Genomic DNA, 15,375 nt, shown 5'->3' on the forward strand with positions numbered 1-15,375 from the left:
CATTCATTACTTTCCTTTGCTGTCATGTTGACCAATATGCTAGGTGTGAGGTGATACCTCAGAGTTGTTTTGATTTGCATCTCTCTGATTATAAGAGATTTAGAACACTTTTTCATGTGCTTATTAATAGTCTTGATTTCTTTAACTGAAAATTGCCTATTCATGCCCCTTCCCCAATTTTCAATTGGAGAATGGCTTGATTTTTTTGTACAAGTTGGTTAGCTCTTTATAGATTTGAGTAATTAGACCTTTGTCAGAGGTTTTTGTTATGAAGATTGTTTCCCAATTTGTTGCTTTCCTTCTAATTTTAGTTACATTGGTGTTGTTTGTACAAAAACTTTTTTAATTTGATGCAGTCAAAATTATTTATTTTGCATTTTGTGATTCTTTCTAAGTCTTGTTTGGTTTTAAAAATCTTTCCCTTCCCAAGGTTCTGACATGTATACTATTCTGTGTTCAACTAATTTACTTATAGTTTTCTTCTTTATATTCAAGTCATTCACCCATTCTGAGTTTATCTTGGTGTAGGGTGTGAGGTGTTGATCCAAACCTAATCTCTCCCACACTGTCTTTCAATTTTCCCAGCAGTTTTTATCAAATAATGGATTTTTGTTCCCAAAGCTGGGGTCTTTGGGTTTGTCATAGACTCTCTTGCTGAGGTCATTTACCCCAAGTCTGTTCCACTGATCCTCCTTTCTGTCTCTTAGCCAGTACCAAATTGTTTTGATGACCGCTGCTTTGTAAAATAGTTTGAGATCTGGGACAGCAAGACCACCTTCCTTTGTATTTTTTTTTCATTATTTCCCTGTATATCCTTGATCCTTTATTCTTCCAAATAAACTTTGTTATGGTTTTCTCTAATTCAGTAAAATAGTTTTTTGGAAGTTCAATGGGTATGGCACTAAATAGATAGATAAGTTTGGGTAGGATGGTCATTTTTATTATGTTAGCTCGTCCCACCCATGAGCAATCAATGTTTTTCCAATTGTTTAGATCTAGTTTTAATTGTGTGGAGAGTGTTTTGTAGTTGTGTTCATATAGTTCCTGTTTGTATTGGCAGTTAGTTTCCTAAGTATTTTATATTGTCTCGGGTGACTTTAAATGGAATTTCTCTTTCTAATTCTTGCTGCTGAACTGGGTTGGAGATATATAGAAATTCTGATGACTTATGTGGGTTTATTTTGTATCCTGCAACTTTGCTAAAGTTGTTGATTATTTCGATTAGCTTTTTGGTTGATTTTCTAGGATTCTTTAAGTAAATCATCATATCATCTACAAAGAGTGACAGCTTGGTCTCCTCATTGCCAATTTTAATACCTCCAATTTCTTTTTCTTCTCTAATTGCTACTGCTAGTATTTCTAGAACAATATTAAATAATAAAGGTGATAATTGGCATCCATGTTTGACTCCTGATCTTATTGGGAAGACTTTGAGTTTTTCCCCATTGCAGATGATGTTTCTGATGGTTTTAGGGATATACTCTTTATTATTTTTAGGAAAAGCTCTTCTATTCTTATACTTTCTAGTGTTTTTAGTAGGAATGGGTGTTGTATTTTGTTAAAGGCTTTTTCTGCATCTATTGAAATAATCATGTGATTTTTGTTGGTTTGCTTGTTTATATGGTCAATTATGTGGATAGTTTTCCTAATATTGAACCATCCTTGAATTCCTGGTATGAATCCTACCTGATCGTAGTGGATAACCCTTGTGATGATTTGCTGGAGTCTTTTTGCTAGTATCCTATTTAAAATTTTTGCATCTATATTCATTAGGGAGATTGGCCTATAGTTTTCATTCTCTGTTTTTAACCTGCCTGGCTTTGGAATCAGTACCATGTTTGTGTCATAAAAAGAATTTGGTAGAACCCCTTCTTGGACAATTCTGTCTAATAGTTTGTATAGTATTAGGGTTAGCTGTTCTTTGAATGTTTGATAGAATTCATTTGTGAATCCTTCCTGACCTTGGGATTTTTTCTTAGGGAGTTCTTTGATGGCTTGTTCAATTTCTTTTTCTGATATGGGGTTGTTTAGGTAATTTATTTCTTCTTCTTTTAGTCTAGGCAATTTATATTTTTGTAAGTATTCATCCATATCACTTAGATTGCCATATTTTTGCCATATAATTGGACATAGTCGTTTTTAATTATTGCCTTGATTTCCTCTTCATTAGAGGTGAGGTCTCCCATTTCATCTTGGATACTGTCAATTTGGTTTTTTTCTTTCCTTTTTTTTTAATTAGACTGACTAGTACTTTGTCAATTTTATTTGTTTTTTCAAAGTACCAGCTTCTAGTCTTATTTATTAAATCAATAATTCTTTGACTTTCAATTTTATTAATTTCTCCTTTGATTTTTAGGATTTCTAATTTAGTCTTTATCTGAGGATCTTTAATTTGTTCACTTTCTAGTTTTTTATAATTTGTATGCCCAATTCATTGACCTCTGCCCTTCTTAATTTGTTTATATATAAACTCAAGGATATAAATTTCCCCCTCAGTACTGCTTTGGCTGCATCCCATAGGTTTTGAAAGCATGTCTCACCATTGTCATTTTCTTCAATGAAGTTATTAATTGTTTCTACTATTTGTTATTTAATTAGCTGGTTTGGGGGAATCATATTGTTTAATTTCCAATTAATTTTTGATTTATCTCTGCATGTACCCTTACTAATTATTATTTTTTATCGCATTGTGGTCTGAGAAGGTTGCATTTATTATTTCTGCCCTTTTGCACTTGTTTGCAATGATTTTGTGCCCTAGTATATAGTCAATTTTTGTGAATGTACCATGTGCTGCTGAAAAGAAGGTGTATTCCTTTTTGTCCATATTTATTTTTCTCCATATGTCTACTAACTCTAATTTTTCTAAGATTTCATTTGCTTCTCTCACCTCTTTCTTATTTATTTTTTGATTTGATTTATCTAGTTAGGATAGGGGAAGGTTCAGATCTCCCACTAGTATAGTTTTTCTATCTATTTCATCCTTGAGCTCCTCTAGTTTCTCCTTTAAAAATTTGGATGCTCTGCCATTTGGTTCATACATATTGAGTACAGATATTTCCTCGTTGTCTATATTGCCTTTTATCAGGATGTAATTACCTTCCCTATCTCTTTTAACTAGATTTATTTTTACTTTGGCTTTGTCTGATATCATGATTGCTACTCCTGCCTTCTTTTTATCATTTGATGCCCAATAGATTTGGCTCCATCCTCTTACTTTCACCCTATGTGTATCAACCTTCCTCATGTGTGTTTCTTGTAGATAGCATGTGGTAGGGTTTTGGACTCTAATCCACTCTGCTATTCACTTGCATTTTATGGGTGAGTTCATTACATTCACATTCAGAGTTATTATTACTAGCTATGTATTTCCCAGCATTTTGATTTCTACTACTGGTCCTGCTTTTTTTTCTTTCGCTATTTCCTTCTACACCATGTTTTTTTATAGTCAGTCCCCCGAGTTCCCCCCCCCCTTATTTTACTTCCCTTTCTACCCCTCCCTTCTTATTTCCTCCCTTATTTTCCCCTGAAGTCTTTTTAAAATTTTCCCTCCACCCTCTCCCTCCCTTGTACTGCTTCCCTCCCCACCAGTCCATTTTTTACCCTTCTACTCCCCTATAGAGGGAAAATCTATTCTCTTTCCCAATGGATTGGATTGTTCTTCCCTCTTTCAGTCAGTTTCTAAGTATGTAAGATTTGAGTATTTCCTATATCTAATGTCTTTACCCTTCCAGTGTGTCGATGTTCTCCCCCCTCCCACCCTGAGCTTCTTTGTGGCATATAAATTCATCCCCTTTTGTTTCATTTCCCATTTCTTTTAGTTATAACCTCATTTTTTAGCTCTAGTCATGTATATTTATATACAAAAGCATGTATATGTATTTATGCATGCATATATCTATATACCTATTCATGTCCTGTCCTTTCATCCTATATATTTTGTCACTCTTCCCTCTGAGTGTAATTCTTCTAGCTGCTCAGGTGATAGCAACAGTTTTTAAGAGTTTCCAATGACCTCTTTTCTTATAGGGATACATATCATTTTAACTTATTGAGTCTCTTAAAATTTTTTTGTTGTTCCTTTGTTTGGTTTTTCCCCTCTTTTTTAATTACCTTTTGATGATTCTCTTGAGTTCTGTGGTTGGACATCAAATTTTCTGTTCAGGTCTGGTCTTTTATTTATGAATGCTTGGAACTCTTCTGTTGTGTTGAATGACCATACTTTCCCCTCTAAGAATATAGTCAGTTTTGCTGGGTAATTGATTCTTGGTTGGAGACCCAGCTCTTTTACCATTTCTAAATATCGTGTTCCATGCTTTGTGGTCTCTTAGTGTGTTAGCCGCTAAGGCCTGTGTGATCCTTATAGAAGCCCCCCTATATCTGAAGCTCCTCTTCTTGGCTTCTTGTAGGATTTTCTCCTTTTCTTGGAAGCTCTTGAATTTGTCAATTACATTCCTGGGGGTTGTCTTTTGGGGATTTAGTATAGAGGGTGTCCTATGAACCCTTTCTATTTCTATTTTGCCCCTTTGCTCCAGAACATGTGGGCAATTTTCTTCTATAATCTCCTGTAGTATAGCATCGAGATTTTTGTTTATCTCTGTTTTTTTGGGCAGACCAATAATTCTCATGTTGTCTTTTCTTCCTCTGTTTTCCTGGTCTCTGACCTTTTCAGTGAGATATTTTGTGTTTTCTTCTAATTCATTAATTTTTTGGCTTTGCTTTATTGATTCTTGCTGTTTTATGATCTCACTTTCTTCGAGTTGCTTAATTCTGGTCTTTAGGGACTGGTTTTGCTGTTCAGCTATGTCTGCCCTTCTATTAGATGCTTCCAGCTCTTTCTCAAATTGTGAAGTCTTGTCTATCAGACTGCTGATCTCTTTTTCCTATTTTTCTTTCCTGAAGTTTTCCATCTTTTGGGTAAACTCCAATTTGAGGTCTTCGAGAGCTTGTGGATAGTTTCCATTTTGGGAGGCATGTTCTGATTTTGTTTGGATTTCATCCTCATTCTCTTCTTTTCTTTGGGTACTCCCATCATAAAAGTTTTCAATAGTCACTTTTTTACCTCCCTTCTTCCTGGAGGCTTGATTTTGGGCCATGTGAGCCATCCCTTTGGTGGTTTTATTCCCCTTTCCTTTTTGGTCTGGGGTCTGGGTGATATGGGTGGGTTTTATGTGAATTTAGATTGCCTCAGACTAGTTCTTCCCAGCCTCCAAGGTTTCTTAGGGCACAGGCCCCTGTGCTCAGCATGGCCGCCCCTTTGCTCAGCACAGCCTCTCAGCACAGCCACCCCTTTGCTCAGCACAGGATTTTCCCATGATACCACCCTGAGAGGTCGTTTCCTTGCAGTCTTTAGATCCCAAGGACCCTGGTGTGCCCCCCCAGACAGAGACGCTCCTCACTCACTCGCTGTCCCAGTGAACACTCTGATACCTTACTCTGGTTTGGTGGGGGTTGGATGGGGCAGAGGGGCAGCTCAGTTCACGTTTTTGTACAAGATTTTCCTCCTCCTTATAGTGTGGAAATGTTCAAGCCCCACGTACCTTCTTTTCTGTGGGGTACTGGAGAGTCCCTCTGTTCTTCCAAAGGTGATTTTTATACTCTTTCGAGGTAGTCTATTTCGTTTGGTGCTGGGGAGAGGAAGCGATTAGCGTCTAGATTGCAGCCATGTTAACCCAGAAATCCCAAGTTAGGAGATTTCTGCTGAATTTCTGCATCTTTTCCACCATATTGGCTTTGGGGTTACCTTTCTTCAGGATTGTTCTCAGTAAAGATATTTCCTATCCCAACTCTATGTATTTGTTAAAATTCCACTCTGACTGGAATGTACTCCTAATTCATATATGCCTCCTTAGCTTTTAAAATGTCTATTTAAACAGACATATTTAAGAGCTATTTCCTGATTCACATAATTGTTCAGTCTCATTTTCATATATTAATTTTGAAAGAATCTTTTATTTACTTCTTTTTGTACTTATTTTACTTCCCCATTAGAATGTAACCTTCCTGTGGTCAAGTACTAAGACTCATATTGAAGAATTTAATAATGCCTAACATAATACCAGAGTACATTGATGCAAATTTTAATATATATTTCAACATGATATCCTTGTAGAGGGACAGAACATTATCTTCAGACTGAGGATTCATTCTTTAAGATCAGAAGCTCTCTAAGTAGTCTTACTATTTCTTAATTTTCAAATATATATTAATTTACTGATAATATTTTATATTACTATTATTTCACTTATATATTGAATTTAGTTTTTATAAAGAACAACAGTTACCAATAAATTGTCTATGTTTAAAGACATATACAGCATTCTTCAGCTATCAATCTTCACTTTTATAACAGTAAATCCCCCCCTTTTAATGGGCTTTCCTGAGTTAGAATCTATGTTCCGTGAATGAAAAGTCTCTCATTTACCTTCCTTTTCCAAGTTCTTGCCAGAGAATTTGGAAAATAATCAATCATAATAATTACTTGTAGACTGATTAGATGGCATAAGTTGACTTCTGAGATGCAGTATAATATTATGGTTACAGACCTTACAGTGAAAAATACAGGACTTAAAATGACATCTAAGACATACCTTAAGCAAATCATTTGACATGAAGGACCCTAAAATTATAGATTGTATCTTCCTTGAGAGTTCATATCTTCAATGGAAGTTTACATATGGAAATTTCCTTAAACAAATGGTAGCAAAGAACAATGTGAGTTGCAAAATAAATCTCCAGTGTTTTTTATATTATATAAACTTGGCTGAAGAAGAGTTCAGGCCAGGGTGTGGATCTTCAATACAACCTCTCCTTCCACCTCTAACTCATTAACCCAAAAAGTCAACATAATGGCAGTTGAGCAGGAAAAGACAAATACAACCATGAAATTAAAGCCATAAACAGCAGACAGTGAAAGGGACCCAGAATTATTAAGAGGCAGATAACACACTTTATTCACTGTTTTTAACTATATTACAAAATGGAAAAATTATTAAATATCAGAAAGAGATTAAGTAAGATTAAAATAATTGTTGGGAACCAAGTACCACTTCTTCAAAATTCCATTTTATTATTATTATTATTATTTTAGATCATTAATTTAGGATCATTAATTCCATTAAGGATATAATACCAAGGAGAATTATAGTGAGATTCATAATTAAGTGTATTTAAGAGCTAATATATTATTTTATGTGTACAACAGGTGAACTGGATTATAAAAATGCATGTTTCTTAAGTTAGGCTATGCATTATCTGATTTTTTGTTGATCTATAAGGAACTTTAGAATCTTTTTGGATCTCAGAGTCATTTTGTGTGCAAATTAGCATTATATTATGGACATATAGATCTGTTATATTTCAGTTAAGTGAATACCAAATAAGCTAGATTTTCAGTGTAGTTTATATATTCATAGGATCATAGTCCCTATTCTCCATGAAGCCCACACCCTAATTTTATAAATAAGAAAAATGAAGGCAGATAGAGCTAATGTGATTTGCCCAAGGCAGAAGAGCTAACAAATATATGAGTTAAGATTTGACAAAAATCTTGATTTCAAATACAGGAATCTATCCACTTACTCTATGTTGCCTTTATATTCTTTGAATTCAATTCAATAAATATTGAGCATTAATTTTGTATAATACATAGCACTAAGCATTCTAAATCCAAAACTGAAATAAAACATAAATCTTTGCATCACAAAGCATTTGACTGAATGGAAGGATGAATGGGCAATATGTGCATATTAATAAATAACATTAATGGTAGGATACATTAAGTACAAAGAAGAAATCCCAATAGATTTTTAAAATTTGAGGATAAGGAGGTGATTTTTTTCTTGGGAAAATAAGCAACAAGATGGAGGTAGTCACTGTGAGACTGAGATATTTCAACAGGTAGAGGCTATGGTGAAGCATAAAGTTTATGGAGATATCATTAGCAAACATTTTTAATTTCTGTGCTTGTCTAATGCAGGAGGTCTGGAACTGGCATTATATCTAGATGTCGCTTTCCTTTTATTTTATTACCAAGATGAAGAGACACATCTTGATTGTTTGACATTCATTATTATTTTTGTTTCATATAACTCAGTTTTGTTCATTATAGCTCTTTTCACATTGGGAAAAAGGAACCAGTTGGGATGAACTTGGGCAGGGAATAGACCAGACAGACATATTGCTTTTAGTGGTGATATTTCTCAATCCCTATGAATAAATGAAATATGTTATTCTCATTGGTACATTTAAGTTTCCCTAGTCTTTAGTGGGAATATGAGCTCTTAATGAGTATTATCATCAATTCAAGATATCCTAAAAGGTCAAACATTTTTTTTGTAAACACATTTACTAGGTAATCTCCATTATCTAAATTATTGGATGTCTCAATGTCTCAATGTCTCAAGTTTACTGTGTTACTGTTAACCATACCTACCATGACCAAAGAATATTATATGCTTTGCCTAAACATAATTGCAAAGAAATATATTTAAATATATTCAAATGGTTGGATGAGCTTTCTGCCTTCTGGTGGTTAATATATTAAAATCCATGGTATTTCAAAAATACCTACATTTTTTAAAATGAAACTAAATAAGTTGGAGTTTTTAATTTCCATTAGGAAAAAATGTACCTAAAAATTAAGGAAAATCATGAAATATATAAAATTATTCAGGGACAAAAAACCCTGTGTGGATACAGGAAAAAGTTATTTTGTGGTAAATATGAAATCTGTTTCATTAAGCATAATCAGTTGGGAGACTATTTTATAAATAATTGACTTGAACATCATTTCCCATATCTTTTATGTAGTTTAGATTAGAGAAAAGGATTGGTGTATGTTCACTCATTCAGTGGATGGTTCTCAAAAATCTGTTTTCTTTTGTGATCCCATAATTGATGAATTTGCATTTGTTTTTATAAAATTCGCATTTACTCATATGAAGGTAAATCATGTTTATAGGTTTGTGTATGTGTGCACACTAACAAAAGTAAAGAGATGATAAAGGACAGGAAAAGATTGAGAATATTAAGACCTTCCCTGTTCACCAAAATTATTGCAACAGCCTCTGAAATGGGGTCTATGTCTTGTCTGTTACCACTTCTCATTCAATTTATACACTGTGCTCAAAGTGACAAAGCCTATATCTGACTATATTATTCCCTATTCAATAATGTCCATTGGCTTCATATTCCCTCTAGGATAAAATAGAACCATCTCATCTTAGTTTTTTGGATCTTTTACAGCCTGGGCTCAACTCTCTTTCCAAACTCATTGTATATTACTTTTACTCCTAGACTTTTTAACCTACCAAAATGGCCCATCTATTTGCTACCCAGAATCACATCTCTATTTTTGTGATGCTTGTCTTTGAAACCTGAGAGTCCCTTGTGATCTCCATTTCAAAGAATCAGTTTCTTTGTTCAATATCCCATCTTTTTCTTGAAGTCTTTGCTGATTCAGTTGCTAGTATCTTCCCTTTCAAACTAGCATTTAATTACTTTGTATTTTATTCACGTGTTTCAAAATATGTGTATATGTGTATATATATATATATGATATTCTCTTTATATTTATTTCATAATGATCTTATGTGTCCTTGTTTTCTCTCCCAGTAGACTAGTCCAGAAAATAAGGAACCATTTCATTCACTGATTTTTATCCTTAGCAGTTAGCATATAGCCTGGAACACAATAGATTTGGAATAAACTATTGATTGGTGAAATAAAATAAATCATAGAAGGCAAGGCTGGCAAATTTGGATGGAGTGAAAATGTGGAATCACTTGAACATTAGACTTATGGCATTTGTACTTTATTAAATGACAGTGACTTGAAAAATTTAATGGCATAAATGTCAGGACTCAGAGGTGAAAGAGTAAAGAGGAAGTCTATTATATGTAAAAATGTATTATTTTATGAGGAAATTAAGAAATAGTAAAAAGTAATCAGTGTAGAAATTTTATTCATGAAAGCAGAAATAGAGACAGGATTATCACTGGAACATCCTAAATAAACTTGAATAAGAAAACTGATGAAGAAAAGAGAAAGTAATTTCCTAAGACTGGCAAAGGAACACAAAATATTAGTGAAGAAGAATTTTAATTATTGATGTATCTTTTGGAATTCTTTTTTTATATGAAGACCACTCCTCCAAGAAAATCTTGATTGGCTCAATGAAATTTTTATCCCTAAAAGTTTGGATAACAACTACTGAGGGGGAATTTTGTTCTGGGCTAGAAACTCACCAATAAACAAAAATCAATTTAGCACCTGGAAAGAATAAGAAACTTGATGGAGAAGTGACCATTCCAGTTTAGGATTTCTTGGGGACTAGGAAAGTAAAATTTGGCAAAAATATGACATGAACTCTATTATTTTAGGGAGTAGTTTTTTAATTAAGAAATGTTTTTGGAGGAATTCCATGTGAACTAGAATGACCTCCAGGAATCGATGCAGAGTAAAAGGAGCAGAACCAGGAGAACATTGTACACAGAGAGTGATACACTGTGGTACAACCAAATGTAATGGACTTCTCCATTAGTGGTAATGCAATGACCTACAAGAAAAACCACTATCCACATTCAGAGGAAAAACTGTGGGAGTAGAAGCACTGAAGAAAAACTACTGCTTGATTACATGGGTCGAGGAGATATGATTGGGGATATAGACTCTAAATGAATATCCTAGTGCAAACATCAACAACAAGGAAATAGGTTCTGATCAAGGACACATGCAATGCCCAGTGGAATTTCACATTGGCTTCAGGAAGGGTCAAGGGAGGGGAGAGAGGGAAGGAATATGATTCTTGTAACCAAGGAATAATATTCTAAATTGACTAAATAAAATTTATAAACGAAAAAAAAAATAATGAAATGTTTTAATAAATGTATTATTAATGTTGCAATAAACAAATGTGTTTACTAATTACATACTTTTAAGTTAAATAAATTCAAAATATAAAGCATAATTTTTCCAATAACTCTCTGTTTCACTTTATGTCACATAGGCATTATATGATAGAACTGTGATTTAAACCCAGATCCTCTGACTTTGAGGAAGGTGGCTGGCTCACAGTGCCAGGCCTGGAGTCAGGACAATCCATATTTCTCAGTTCAAATCTTGCCTCTGATGCTTATTAGCTGTGTAACTCTGGGCAAGTCACTTATCTCAGATATTTCGTCTGAGTTTACTCATCTATAGCTTGAGCTAGAGAAAGAAACAGTAAACTTCTATGATATCTCTTTAAGGAAAACCTAAATGGAGTCATGAAGAGTTGGATACAAATGAAAACAACTTAATAAGACCTGTGACTCCAAGTTTTGGTTTTTCCAATTATGTTATGCTATCATATCTGATAAGATGATGAAAGAGCATTTTTGGAACAATTCCATTATACCTTAAAGTTAGAACACTTAGGATGTCTTTGAGTTATTTAAACAATTTAATCTATTTTACCATTTTGCTAATGCCCTTCCATAATTATAATTTCTACTCCAAATTATGTTAATATTCACTATTTACTGTTACTCTAATGTAGTCATTCTGAATATAAACTATCACTGTTCAATAAGATTAGTGAAAGAGAAATATAAAGATAAAGGGATTACCTGGAGTTAAGAGAATGACTGACATGGTGATGAGAGAGCACACAACAAGAATCACCAGCAAAGCAATAGCAATTCCCTTCCAGTTTCTTTGTGGAGGGCTGTTACTCCCCAGCTCCTACAGAGAACAAAAGAAAAGTTTTATAATTATACACACTCCAAGAGAAACATTTATAAACAAGTGATTTTATATATAATAGAAATACAGTATGCAAACTGATTATAATGCACCTCCTTGTCCCCCTATAAAGAGTTAAGTAAACTATTTCAAGCTACCTATTTTTCATTTTTTTAAAAAGGGAGAGCATTTTTTCATGTGTGTGTGCTTGGAGTTCAGGGATTGGTGGTGACCATATGGTTTTCATAAGAGGAGGTAATGAAATTGATAACAATAATAGCATCAATAACAATAACAAATTTCATAGCATTTTAGGTTTATAAAGGACTGTCTTCCCTATGTTTCAAGGTAAGGAAGGCACCAATCATCATCTCCATTTTATAGAAAAGGAAGTAGACTCAATGAGATTCAATGGCCTACTCATGGTTACCTTCTTTGCTTTCTATGGAGAATAAGAGTATTGTTTAAAAATAAACTGACTCAAATCTCATGACATAGTAGTACTTACAAGTGTTAGTTGAATGGTAAAATGGATATATGTTTTGTATTTCTTCACATATATTTTTTACTACCATATTGATTTCCTTCTCAATGAAGGAGGGAGAGAGTAGGAGAACAAAGAGAATTTAGAATTTTCAATTTTTAAATGATTATTAAAAATACATAATAAAGATGTTTTTAAATTGTAGTTGAATGCAGCAATAACATGACATCAACTGTGAATTAGCCAATTATCATTAGCTATTATGAGCAATGCAAGGATCCAGGACAGCTCTAAGGGCCTCATAACAAAGTCTGAATGAAGAGGAGAGCATGCCATTATTCACTCTATTTTTTCCATTAATTTTTCTCAAATGCAAAAAAATATATGACGTCTTTCAAAATGTGATAAATAAGGACATATATATTTGTACAATCCACATTATGTTATCTGCCATCTAGGGAGATGGGGAGCAGTATAAGGCAGGAGATAATCTATCACATACCACTATATTAATTTTTTTAATAAAAGGATAATTTTAATATAATTTGGGGAAAATAAAAAAAATCATTAAAATGCTATTTGAATGATGCTTCTGCAATAATTATAGGAATATAAGGAATCATTTAATCATATATAGACTATGTCTTGGGAAACATTAGATTAATTTAGCCTAACTCCTATTTTTGATAAATAAGGAACTGAGCCCCACAAAGGTGAAGTTACTTGCCCACATTGATACAGATATTAAATGGGGGAGCTCAGATTCAAGACCAGCTCATTTGGCTCCAAATCTAGCATTTGTTTTACTATACCACACTGTCACAGGAGAATTTACATCTGTTCTATCTATACTCTACCCAACATTTCAATATAGGTGCTGCAGAAACATAAGTGGGATCATTTCTATCCATGATACAATGGGAAAAAATTACAGAAGTCCCAATAATACAAATTTATCCACCTTGCTAAGTAAGTACTCCTCATTTTGTCAACAGTACAGTTGCCTTCAAACTTCTGCCTCACCATTCATAAATATCAACAGTGTCTGGTAACTAAATTAAAGGAGTGCTCCTTTATCAATGGGCAATGGCATATTCTACCTGGGTAACAGGAATGATATGGGCAAGGATATGAGATTGGTGTGGAGAGATAAACTGGATTATCTTCCTTAATACATTGGGAAAAGCCTTTGTTTGCACTTTTCAGTTTGTAATTTTCCTACACTGTTGATTAAGAATGCAAAGCACAGCTAATTATGTCCAAATAAGAAGACTCTTGAAATTAATACCTCTCTGTAGAAGTTTGAACTTTTTAATTGAATTCATATTTTCTATATTGCTCTCATTGCTTTTTTTCAGTCTTTTTTTTGTGCCTGTGCCTGTTCCTTTGCCTTTCTCAATCTCTATCTCTGTTTATCATTTTTTCTCTTTGTATCTGTGGTTCTGTATCTACTTTTCTCTGTGTCTGTCTGTCTCTCCTCACATGCATACATACACACATAAACACACTCATAAATAGGTCCACACATCTCTTCTAAAAATTTCCTGATAATTTATTGTCTTTCTCATAATGCTAGGAGCATAAGGGCCCTAAATCTAACCAATCATGTATAAAATGAAGAAAATTTGTAACAAGAACATTAAATAACTTGTTCATTCTGATAGTCAGTGGATCACTAGTGTTGGGGATGAATAACAAATGATATGCAGGTGCTTTGTTTAGTTATGGAAAAATAAAGAATCCAAATTTGTTATCATTGATAACCCCTTTTCTTTACTAGGATGTAACTATACATTGATCTATAGCTAAGAACACAGGTGAAGGATACTGTAGACAGGGAATGGTAATGAGGAAGTCATCATTCTCAATATGACAAATTGATATATCATATTCTGAGCACACAAAAAAAGTTAGAAAGAAACAAGAGAAAGAAGTTAAATGAAGGAATAGTATATGGGGGCACCTGTTAATTGTCTGCCAAAGCAAATGAATAGAACTAAGAAGCTTAGTTTAATGGAGGTGTTTACACTCTGGGGTCCCAATGTTCTACAAAAACTTATAAAAGAAGAACAACAAGTAGGAAGGAAGTCATGTTGGCAACCTGAAAAGACCTAGAATTCTCAAGAGAGAGCCTTTGAATCCAAACACCTAAATTTTAAAATTTAAATCATATTTGGAGATTTTTGAATCTGGTAAAAGTCACAGGCACCTAGTCCCTTTGATCATTATTTTAATATATTTGTTTATAGAATAGCAGATGAAGAGGGTAAGAAGGGCTAGTAATAGATCATTATTAGATTTATTGTTACTTTATCATTCATATATTAATTATATATAAATAATAAGCAATTTAACAATAGTGATAATACTGATTAGATTGAAGTTCAATAGCAAATAGAATATTGCAGAGTTTCCTAGTGAGTACTGGCATCTTGAGAGTAAAAGCCTCATTATATAATTCCATTTTATTAGAGTCTCATTCTACATATCAGATTATGACTAGAAATAATAATATGCTAACCTGTCTATATCAATCCATCCTAATAGCTCTTTTTAATGAATTTACATGAAATTAATGAAAGTTACTAAATAAAATATTGAGAATTTTTCATCTCTATTCTTTAATTCAACCAAATTCCATTTATTAGATTTTCTTGTCTCATTATTTTTCATCTATTCAGTCAATGATTTTGACCTAAAATTTCTTTCCTTGGACTATTATTCTAAATGGATTTGCTGATTGCTAGCTTCTCTTTTCATTAATCCATTTTCTTCACTACCGCCTTAATAATTTTCATAATTTATCACTAAAATAATGTCATTCCTGTACTTATCTATGTATCTATCCATTTATAAATATATTTCAATATACATATTGCATGCCAATTAAAATTAAAATGATCATGGTGGAATCAAGGAATTTCAGATCTGAAAGATGCCTTAGAGAATATCTAATCCATCCTATATTGCATGAGAAATCTTTTAAGAAAAAGTCCAAGATTCAGTTACCTATGCTTTGCTGAAAAACTCTACTGAAGAAAACCCTCTATTTTATCCGTATGCAGCCCATTATATTATACTTCTTAATAGCTCTGGTTGTTAGAAAGTCTTGTTGCTTTTTTCTCTCAAATAAAGAGTAAAGCTTTCCCTTTGCAACAACAATTCCTTTC

At 33.2% G+C, this 15,375-nt stretch overlaps 1 protein-coding gene across 1 annotated transcript in view; it reads right to left on the reverse strand.

The window, feature by feature from the left end:
• The window catches only part of DPP10 (dipeptidyl peptidase like 10), an 881,130-nt gene that overhangs the window by 617,166 nt on the left and 248,589 nt on the right, over positions 1-15,375 (reverse strand). The window contains exon 2 of the mRNA XM_007494071.3: positions 11,607-11,721. Coding sequence (XP_007494133.1) covers positions 11,607-11,721 — 115 coding nt within the window. The remainder of the gene's footprint in view (positions 1-11,606; positions 11,722-15,375) is intronic.

The sequence above is a fragment of the Monodelphis domestica genome, chromosome 4 (genome assembly GCF_027887165.1).
Source record: "Monodelphis domestica isolate mMonDom1 chromosome 4, mMonDom1.pri, whole genome shotgun sequence".
Classification (NCBI taxonomy): Eukaryota; Metazoa; Chordata; class Mammalia; order Didelphimorphia; family Didelphidae; genus Monodelphis; species Monodelphis domestica.